The 11,225-nt window shown below is 34.9% G+C and overlaps 2 protein-coding genes across 4 annotated transcripts in view; both read left to right on the forward strand.

The window, feature by feature from the left end:
- Positions 1-657: 657 nt before the first annotated feature.
- On the forward strand, positions 658-4,194 carry LOC110026851 (U-box domain-containing protein 1). The gene is made up of 2 exons (XM_020728030.1): positions 658-1,053; positions 3,351-4,194. The coding sequence occupies exons 1-2, from the start codon at positions 782-784 to the stop codon at positions 4,105-4,107; spliced, it is 1,029 nt and encodes a 342-aa protein (XP_020583689.1). The 5' UTR covers positions 658-781; the 3' UTR covers positions 4,108-4,194.
- Positions 4,195-10,791: 6,597 nt separating this feature from the next.
- The window catches only part of LOC110026829 (UBP1-associated protein 2C-like), a 10,688-nt gene continuing 10,254 nt past the window's right edge, over positions 10,792-11,225 (forward strand). For all 3 annotated transcript variants that reach the window (XM_020727990.1, XM_020727987.1, XM_020727988.1), the window contains exon 1: positions 10,792-11,218. In XM_020727990.1, coding sequence (XP_020583649.1) covers positions 10,889-11,218 — 330 coding nt within the window. In that variant the 5' untranslated portion in view covers positions 10,792-10,888. The remainder of the gene's footprint in view (positions 11,219-11,225) is intronic.

Here is an 11,225-nt window from a genome sequence, read left to right on the forward strand (position 1 = left end):
TGATCTGTGTTTTATATATATATATATATATATATTATTATCTTATAAATCTTCTAAATTTTCATTGAAAAACAAATATTAAAGAACTAATTTTTTTTAAAAAAAATGCATTAAGAAAATCAGAATGGAACTCAAAGCTCTTAAATCTTATTTTGTGATTAATATAATATCATTTTTTTATATATTACACTCATCTTAATTAAGACATTAAAAAAATTTCAGATTCACTCTATTCAAAATTTTAATTAGGATATGTTGACAGAATATTTGTCCCTTGGAAGTCTTATCTTCTCCTAAATTTCCATTTATTTTCCATCTTAATTAAGTCATGTTTAGGTTGACCTACCAATCAAAAATTGACTTGAAAATGACTCAAAGCAACTCGACAGCTCAGAATTGCCATGAGTTTGAAATCAACTTGAACTCAACCCAAATAACTATTATGCCTTCCATTAAATGGGCCATATATGTCGGGTTTGGAATAGCAGGTTAAAGACAGTGTTAAACTTTCTGATCTGTTAATACACGGGTCGAGTCCAAATCTAGCAATTTCAGATCTGGTCAAATTCAATCCCAACCCACAAACCAATTTGGCACCTGTGAATTTTTATACTAACAAATTAATACCACTCTTTGATTTTTCCAAACAAAGAAAAAATTATAATACCACAACAGGTACAGTTCCTGTCCCCATTCTCCTCACTTTCCCATCTGATTCCTCCATCCATCCTCATCCAAAAGCCACCTTAGATCCTCCTCAAACTCAAACAAAGCTGAAGGGATGAAGAAAGCCGAAACCGGAACAGAGAAGGAAGAACAAATGGCCATTCGTAGAGCAGTGAAGGGGCTCCACTTCGGCGGGTGGGCTCAGAAGGAGGAGGCTGCAGCTACCATAAGGGATTTGGCAAAGAGAGATTTGAGCAAAAAGAGAGCTTTGGCGGAGCTCGGCGTCGTTCCGCCGCTTGTCTCAATGCTCGTGGAGGCTGAGGAGGGCGGAGCTTGCCAGCGGCTGGCCTTGGAGGCTCTGGTGGAGCTTGCCAATGCCTCTTTCACGTATGTGTTCTGATTTTCTTCTAGCATTTTGTTTTATGTTTTGTTTGATGGGGAAGTAGGAGTTCTTGATTTGTAGGGGTGGCAGAGTAGTTGATTGGAGTGCTGATTAGTTAGTTAATTGTATAAGAGAGAGAGTTGAGAGTTGATGGCTGCTGGTATTCGAATTTAATGGAGGTAATCTTGGTGGATGTTAGTTTTGCACCCATTTAAATCTAGGTCTATTCATTAACCTTTTGGTATAGAAAAATATGATGTCAGTATACTTTGCTATTGGAAACATCTTTGGCTGGAAAATTTTGACTAGAATGAGATTTAGGATGTGTTTGAGACTTCAGTGCAGTGGTGGTACAGTTTCGTTTAATAAAATTGTATTTCATCTATTTTTTCAAAAACTGCAGTGAGAAGTTGTGTTTTACTATCCGACATGAGAAGCTGTGTTTTACAATCTGACATGGCTAAGTGCGGTAGCCGCCAGTATTCAAATTTAGTGGAGCTAATCCTGGTGGATATTATCTCTTACACCCATTTAATTCTAGGTGTACTCATGAACAATTTTATATAGAAAAGTGGGATGTCAGTATACATTATTGCTGTAAAATCTTAGGCTAGAAATTTTTTATTAGAATGAGATTTAAGGTGTGTTTGGAACTACAGTGCTCTGGTGGTACTATATAGAAAATCATGTTTTACAACCTGACCTGATCATGTGAGGGGGCTGCAAAAAAGCTACAATAAGACATATTGAAAAAAAAAATTTATAATAGTCAACGCAGTTTTTTGAACACCAAATTCTTCTGCAGCAACTGTTTTTTCAAACAGCTACAACTGACTTGAACAGACCCGTGTCATTGGATTTATTTTAAGATAAATGTAACACATATAAAATTACTAATATATTCATCTCAAAATAAATTTAATCATCTAAATCGCATATTAATTAAAATATGATTATAATATTTTGAGCTAAACACCATTCATAACTATAAGATCATATATATAGATTTATTTGTATCACATGTAGCTACAACACCACTTATCCTTAAGTTTAAAGACTGAATTCATGCAAATCTTACAATTTTAAATTACATAGCTCATTTTTGCAATTTAGTGCCACTGTGCAAAACTTTTAAATTACATAAATGATTAGATCGGGTGAACCTTCACAATCAAACAAAAGTCAAACTAAAACCACAAAGTCTTCCTGCAAATTTTCAACTTTTTGACTATTTTGTATTATCTTTTCCTGCCCTCCTGTCCTCTTTGGACTACTAAGATTCTTTACAAAATAATGCTGATTGAAAGAAACAAGAAGTCTAATGTAAAGAAATATACAGAATCTAATCAGCATCTTATCTAAATCATAGTTTAGTTTTAGATTTTTGGGTGATTAATATCTTATTATTAGTGGGACATTTAGATACTAATCATATAATTATAATATCTATCAATCAAACAATAGATATATGTATTCACATATCTAATTTCTATACTTTCATATTTACATGCATATACTCAATTCTTTGACATCACATAAGAAGATGTTGATATTGTTAATTTTTTAAAAATGACATACACATTTTTTTGCATAGATTTATGGCACTAGCTAAGGTGTTGTAAGCATTAAATTTTTGGTGTTAAATGTACGTAAATTTTACATTATTTATATATTTAGCACCTAATTTGTCATATTTACATGCATTACACAAATATTACATGTAGATATTAAAATTGTATGTAAATAAATAGAAATTATGTGGAAAGTATGTAGATTTTCTCTTTGTTTTTAGGTACCATTTTAATTCGTTGCCCATATTTAAAGTCGTATAAGATGAATGAGATTGATTTGGCTGCATCCACAATATATTTATTAAAATGAGCTGTAAAATAATATAGCTTTATTTTATAAAATTAAAATTTAAAAATATAAAGATGCTTATTGAATTATCTGTTGATAAGCTAGGTGCGTGACTATTATAAATTTTTATTTTTATTTTTAAAGTCAGACCGTTGCCGAAAGTTGTCAACCGCACCTGTGTGAAAACGTTGTTTTCAGCTTTTTGAAAATATATAGGCTGTCAGAACGCAGTTTACCCAAACAAGAAATATGTGTTTTCAAAACTCCAACGAACTCAATAAGCTGCCCCAAACCGATCCTAAATTTCTTAAGGATGATATTTATGTGTTTGGTTTTGATGCAAGGAATTTATGTGAACAAAACGTTACAAGTGAATTTTATTTTTGACATCCAAATGTTATTTCTAAAATGAACTAAACAACTATATTTCACTTGCTTTCAGGAACAAAGTCCTAATAGTAGATGCCGGCCTGCTTACAAGACTTCCACAACTTCAATCAAAAGCAAACCTTTCAACCAAGAAATCACTCGCTCCCCTGCTCCTCTCCATATCCTCCCTTGCCAAAACCCAAATCCCCATCAACTCCCTCCCCATCCTCTCCTTCCTCCTGCACATCCTCCGCTCTCCCCTACGCCCCACCGACACCCCAATCCTCGTCTCCGCCACCACCGCTCTCCACAACCTCTCCACTCAACTCGACAACTCCAAATCCATCATCTCCGCCGGCGCCGTACACCTCCTCTTCAACCTCTGCTTCTTCCACCCAAAAGCCGCAGAAGCCGCCCTCGCGACTCTGGCAAACCTGACGCTCACCGAAGAAGGCAAGAGAGGCATTGAAGAAGAGTCGTTGGTCCCCGAAGCGCTCGTGCATGTCATGGCAAGAGATGAGGAGCCGAGGTGTCAGGAGCTGGCGGCTTATCTGCTGATGGTTGTTGTGGGAAGGAGTGAGGAGAAGAGGAGGAGGATGGTTGAGATGGGGTTTGTTGAGACTTTAATGGAGGTGGGGTTGGTAGGGAGGAGTAAGGTTGTGAGGGAAAAAGCGATTTGCATGCTTCGTTGGTTTCAGGATGGGAGGAGTAAGGGGGGGATGGGAGATGTGAAAAGGTGTAGAAGGGAGATTAGGTGTTTGGTGAATGAGAGTCTTGATAGGAATATGGAGAGTATTTTGAGGAGAGGTGGGGGGCAGATGAAGAACTGATGCTTGTTTGTAATTAATGGCAAAGAAAACTATTTTGAAATTCTTTTGTTAAAGCCTGTAACTCATGAGTTGAATATTATCACGAGATCTGAGCTATAAATCCTAATAAATTAATTAAAATACTATGCCTTGTTCATCAATCTTCTCCAAAGATCTTCAAAGTCAATCATTTATTCATCTTTTCTATCAAACAAGGACTCTAAATGGCTAACTCTGCACTGTTAACTATACTTCATTCCAAAGGACAGTATGTGACCTATGCTAAAGGGAATATGAAATTCTTATTTTTCTTCATTCTTTTCAATCATTTTACTCAATTGGGATAAAATTTTCTTGATTGAGTCTTAAGAAGGCATCCATTTAAAAGAATTTTTTTTTTAATTCTCTTAAAAGGGGGATTCCTTAGTTTAATAAAGAGGGTTGCTTATGTCATAGTTTATAAATTTGATTTGAAGTCCAGAGTATTCTTCTCTTCTATAAATAAGGTTGTTGTTAGGAAAGGCAAAACAGTCTATGTTTTGAAGTGCTTCATTTCCATGGGTGTATGCAATCTTCAAATAATAAGTGCAGCTTACTTTATAAATAAGTGTTATTTTGACCCTCAATTAATGAACTAAGGTAAAAGGGCAATTTTGTAATGTGGCACCGCTCACTTACCACATCTCACCTACCGCTCACCTACCGCCCACCTACCTCCTACCTACCTCCCACCTACCACTCTCTCTCTTCTATAAATAGAGAGGGTGTAAGGCTTAGGAGAGCAAGGGAAAAGATATCTTAAGCTACCACAAAGGAGGAGAGAATAGTTATAGAGTTAGAGAGGAGGAGAGCATCTTGAGGCCTTGTATCAATGTGTCGCTTGAGAGGGAGATCATAAAAAGGAAGATGAGGGCTCATCTCTATGTATAAGCTATGTATTCTCTATTTCTTTTGCCTTAGTGAACTATTTGATTGATTCCCTCCCGTGGACTTAGATCCAGTTGGATCGAACCACGTAAATGATCTGTGTTTGCTTGTGTTCTTTGCGTTTCATTTTTATGTCAGGAAGTACATATTTTCACAACAAATTGCCTCGTTTTAAATTTTGTTTTAAATTCCTTAAAATCATTGTTTACTTTTGAGAGCAAGATAGTGTATTTGGACATTTTGTTTAATGCCATTTAATTTTATAATTTTTACGGATACTTGATTAGCATGCTTCTTGAAACTATTATTTTATCTTGAAATTCTCTACCACTTAAACTATTTAACTTTGGCTAAATCACACATTTTCTTGAAATGTTAAAATGATGCACGAATCATCATGGTCTTGTCTAGCACTTCATTGCTAGCAAGATACAAACAATTTAGTTTTATATTTAGTTTATTTAAATCTCAATGAAGTTTATTTGTATTTAGATTTATCGTGCAAGAGTTCTTATTAAAAGAGTAAAATAGAATTATTCTTAGGCTAAGGTTATATGCATATGAAATGTAATGCTTTTGAAGCTATAAAAAACTTTGTCAAAAAGACCTAAATTGCCTAGAAGTTCTTATAGCTATGAATGCATTTTTTTCATTGCATATATCAGAATAATTAGCATTTTATATCGTCAATACCAGAATAATTAGCACTTTGTATTACATTCAAATACAAATGAAATATGAATTAAGTTGGAATTAATTACTTTTTATTATGTAAAAAAAAACGTAGAAAAGTCTTTGGGCTAGGGTTATATGTATATGAAATGTAGTCCTTTCGGAGATATAAAGAACTTTGTCGAAAAGGTCTAAGCTGTCTAAGGAGAGCTAGAGACGTAAGTGGTCTTTGTACCCCCTCATTACCTGGAAGTTCTTATAGCTACGAATGTAATTTTTTCATTGCATATACCAGAACAATTAGAACTTATAAGGCACATTTTCCGACTTCATTGCTAAATTTTAGCTCTTGCATTTAAATAAAATCGAGTGCATGATTAAAACTAATTTTAAAGTATAAGTACGAACATGTCACGCTTCTTAATATATTTTGATGGTAACTTGCGAGTCACGGAAGACATCACTCCCACCTATGTTGAGGATGTGATGAACTCAGACAGAATCAGGTGTAATACTCATTTTTAAATTAATCTCATAATATTGTCTTAACTATATATGTTTAGTAAATTTAATTATTCTGTAGGTATTTGTATTTTTTTATAGCTACTACTATTTTTTTTTATAATATATAATAATAATCTAAAATGAACAATTATATAGTTGGATTACTTTATTCGTAGTAAGAACATCGCAGAAATGTTTGGAGGGGATCTAGAGCAATTACTAGTGCCATGAAACAAGGTTACTGCAATGATTATACAATATTTGATCGACCTAGTTGACATGATTTTGAGCAGAGCAATCTCATGATACAGATGTCAGATCTCAAGGCTCCTGTAGTTCAACCTCTGATGTTCCACATCGGTTGTCTTGTTCTGCTGCAAGGCGATCAACAATAAAAGCTCCGAGGAGATCTTCAATTAGCAAAACACATCGATCTTAGTTGCAAGAAGCACAAGAACAATAATATCCCAAAGATATATGCTTGTCATAGCCAATCAGTATTTGCGGGACCCTCCGTTTATATAGGGTCATCCAACTATTCAAGACCCTCCAAATATGCAGTACCCTAAACATATGAGGTTCCATCATTTGACCTACAGTGGACAACAACTACTGGTGGAGACTTGGATTTAAATTTTCAGAACATTCTAATGTCTGCACCTATTTCTGATGTAGACATGGAATTCAAGACACCACAATTTTTTTCTCTACTAAATCCCAACGAAGAAATATGTTGGAAGTCATAAGATGCTACAAATGATACAACTGAAAACGATATTATTGAAGAAGAATCTCAAGAACATCAGTTGCATCATCGACCAATACGACCACCTTCTCGATCAACACTGGGTCCATGCGCTATTCCACCCCGACGGAGAAGATAATATTTTTTTTGTAAATATTATGTTAGTTGATTTAATCTTTTTAATTAATTTAATTTAATTTATTTTGCAAATGTTTCAATATGAAAAAAAATTTTCAATTTTCAATTTTTTTCTCAGTTTTTTTAATTTGTTCGATTTTATTTTTTAATTAATAAAAAAAAATACAATTTATTAATTAATGTAGAAATTAATTTTATCGTTTTTTAAAATGCATAGAATAAATAATAATAATAATATTTATAATAATATTATTATTTGTGGTAAAGTGTGCATCCTCACTGCGTACGTAGTGAACGTACGTGCTCGCATACGGGGTGAATCTGCTCCCTCTCCATTTGCTAATTCGCTTTATTAAGGTGATCCTTTATATAACTTTTTAGCTTCTTATAACTATTAAATACGATCGAACAAATTAAATAAACTGAGAAAATTGATTGGCATATTATCATTTATTTATAACTATTCATGTCAAAGTAAAGAGTAATTATATACAACAGCTAAATTTGTGCGGTCAGCAGTCATTCATGTGTCAACCATTGAATTCTTGGCACATCTAGCTCAAATATTTGGGTTGCCCGATCAAGTACTGAAAAAGAATGAAATGTCGAAGGCTAACCTCCCTCATTCCTTGCTTGGATATGATGAGAGAGCTAATTGCAAAGGAAAATTTGAAATATCATCAAGTGGCTCTAACAAGAAGATTATCTTCATTACAAGTTTCCAATGCTAAATTTAAATTCTCCCATGGGTGTTTGATTTCTTACCAAATGGAGCCCTACGATTAATTCCCATCTTGCTCATGAACAATAATGCACACCAACCTACCATCTAACTAATGTTAGTGTGCCGCATGGACTTAGGAAGCCTCCAATCCTTAGCCTTTTCATTGCTTATTGCAATAGTTGGTCAAGTTTCTCTCATACATTACCACAATTCTAAGACCTCATTCCACTTGCCCAACTTATAAGTACTTAAATTGAAACTCTACCAAATTATTTATCTAGAAAGAGGAGAGAGAGAGAGAGAGAGAGAGTATTTGAAGTGGTGCAAAAAAATTTCTCCAACTAATGCAACTGTTGCATGAAAATCCCCTCCAAAAAATGTCATAGTGGCGTAGATTATCCCCTTCATAAAACATCACAAGGGTGCAAGAAATTCCCTTAAGAAAATGTCACAATATAAATGAAAAATCCTCTCCATAATGCTCAGTAGGGAGACTCTAAATTTTCTCTAAGAAAAATTCTCTTCGGAATGCGTGGTTAGGTAGACTTCAATTTTTCTCCTCGAGGAATCCCCTTTGCAATGCACAGCTAGGATGCTCCAAATTTTTTTGTCTGAAGAATTCCCCTATAATGCACGATTTGGAAACTTTAATCCTCCTGCACGAAGAATATTCTTTGGAATGCATAACTGAGAAACAATAGCCGCTATCATCTGATCTATCCCACGCGGCTGTGTGACCCACTAAGGATCACACAAGTCAGCGCGACTTGTTGGGCTACCTGCTTGCTTCGGCCCACTTGGTCGCAATCTCGACACGATTCACGACCCAACGCTCTGCAGCTAACCTTCCGGCCAACCACACTTCTGGGTCTGCTCCAATTGGTGCATGGTCCTGCTTGCAGCCGCCGCCTATCTCTGTTGCACCTGCGACACTATTTTCTCTATTCTTTTTAAGACTCGAAGTCACTTGCTTGTCTATTTATATGTCATCATATAATTTCTTTTGAAGAAATCGCCCTCCCAAATCATATCAATGATTCAAAGATGAGAGAAATGAAAAGAATGATATAGAACAACAAATAGACAACAAATAAAAAGAAACAAACATAATGCTTGTATATAGGTAATCCTCAAGTTATGAGTCGATAGTATATGACAAAACAAGATTGGAGCGAACATCCACGAAGAAAATCCATTCATAAGTCACTCGTAACTAGAAAACCAAAAAGAACATTTTTGTTTTAGGGTCAAGAGTCTTCCAGAGGAACATATCCCTCTTGTTAATTATAGCTTGGGAGATACCCAATAATTCTCTCAATAAAAGGAGTTTCTCTTAAAATTATCATGAACCCGAGAATAGGTCATCCAATGATGGTTATTTTGTATCGGAACACACTTCAAATTTCTCGCTAAATCACTTGGCATGGAGTCAGTCTCTCACATCCCAAATGGGTAACAATTCGTTAGCATCAAAACTAATGAAATAACCAAAATAATTTTGATGGGGATGTCCCTATACGTCAAGGCTCACCGTGTCATAAGGGCAGATGGTGAATCATTGTATCTCAAATGGCTGTCAGTTCATCAGTAATTCGGTCTTCAAAATGATATTAAAGAAGTCAAAGGAGCGTCAGGTTTCAAAAGGCCTTAATTATAGGAATGGTAGAATGATTTTTAAACTCAAAGTAAGTTTTTCTTAAAAGAAAAAATTGAAAGTTTACGTTAGTTATTTGTTTATACTGCACATCTTAAGAAAAAAAAACTTATATGTATAGGGGAAAATTTCAATGATGTTGCAATAGAAAGTATTGAATGTAATGATTTGAAAGCTTTCAAAGGAGTTGGTGGACATACAACTTTTGGGGAAACACATTTTGTGGAGACCTTCAATGAATACATGTCATTTTAATATTTTTAAATGTTATTTTCAGATATCTCAACGAAGTTTGAATTTATGAAAGACGTGTTAAACTTTGAATTTTTTTTATTTTACTTACATTATATATTTTCTCCAACATTTTCTTTTAATATGACTAATGACTCATTGGTGCTACACTTATAATTTTGCACCTTTCATTTGAAATTTAAAATATTTGTTATTTATATTTATTTAGCATCACTTCAACCCTTGTTTAAACAAGTTGAACTAATGAAGCTTGAACATTTCATTTACGGTTTCATGTCCGATTCTACTTTCAAAACATTGCGGCATGCGATGTTGATTCAACCCCTTCGACAGATAGGTTGGATCTAACGAGATAGAAATTAATTGAAAATACCCGTATGTCGATCTTTGTGTATACACATACATAAGTACATAGTACACAAATCTTATGTATTTATATATCTCACAGTTAAACTTTTATCTTTACGCACAAAAGATTTAAAGGTATGTTTGTGACAGCTGAAACTTATTGAATAATCCGCTGATAAGTTGATTCAAAATAATATGTTGATATGCTAGATGCGGTGACTAGTACAATTTTTTTTTTTTAGAAAAGTCAGATCGCTACCAGAAAGCTGTCATCACACCTAAATAGGTGCTGTCAACGTTTTGAAAACGCATAATCTATCAAAACGCAATTTACCCAAACAGGTAAGACGCATTTTCAAAACGCCACTGCACCAAATAAGCTGCCACAAACGGACCCTAAATCTTTAAAATTGCATAAAAAATAATATTATTATTTAAAAAAAAAATAAAAAATAAATTTTCGAACATAGGCTTAAACTAAAATAATATATATAAATATGGAAATTTCGACGTGAGATATGTAAATTATTTTAATTAATTTTCCAATTTCGTCTAAATAACACCAATACACCTCCCCTAAATCTAACCATTTCAATTCGATTCATTAAATACGGAACCTTTCTTTTTTTTTTTTTCGTCGGTGCCTTTCCGTATTTTTTTTTTGCAGAAAAATCGGGTGGAAATAGCAATACGTACGATTCGATTACCATGTTCGGACCCGAGACCTTATAAACTAAACGATCAATATTCCATACTGCTTTTAGACCTTATTAATCGGGTTTTTTCTGCGTCTCAGCCTCAAGCCGTTCTTCTTCGTTAGGGTTTCCAATCCCCATCAATGGCGGCCGTGGACACTTCCTTCAAGAAACGCAAGGTCGACGAGAATGGCGCAGCCATACAACCTCTGTCGACTAATCTGACTAGCGAGGATGCCCGAAAGATTATCGGGTCCTTCAGCCAGGAGCAGCTCGTGGACATCGTCGCGGAGGTCATGTTCCGTGACGAAGGCATCCTCGACGCCGTGCGTCAGATCGCAGACCGCGATCTTGTCCAACGCAAGCTCTTCATCCGCGGCCTTGGATGGGAGACGACCTCCGAAAAGATTCGCTCCGTCTTCTCCAGTTATGGTGAAGTGGCGGAAACCGTGGTCGTCGTCGATAAAGTTACGGGAAAGA

This window comes from Phalaenopsis equestris, unplaced genomic scaffold (assembly GCF_001263595.1).
Source record: "Phalaenopsis equestris unplaced genomic scaffold, ASM126359v1 Scaffold000402, whole genome shotgun sequence".
Taxonomy (NCBI): Eukaryota; Viridiplantae; Streptophyta; class Magnoliopsida; order Asparagales; family Orchidaceae; genus Phalaenopsis; species Phalaenopsis equestris.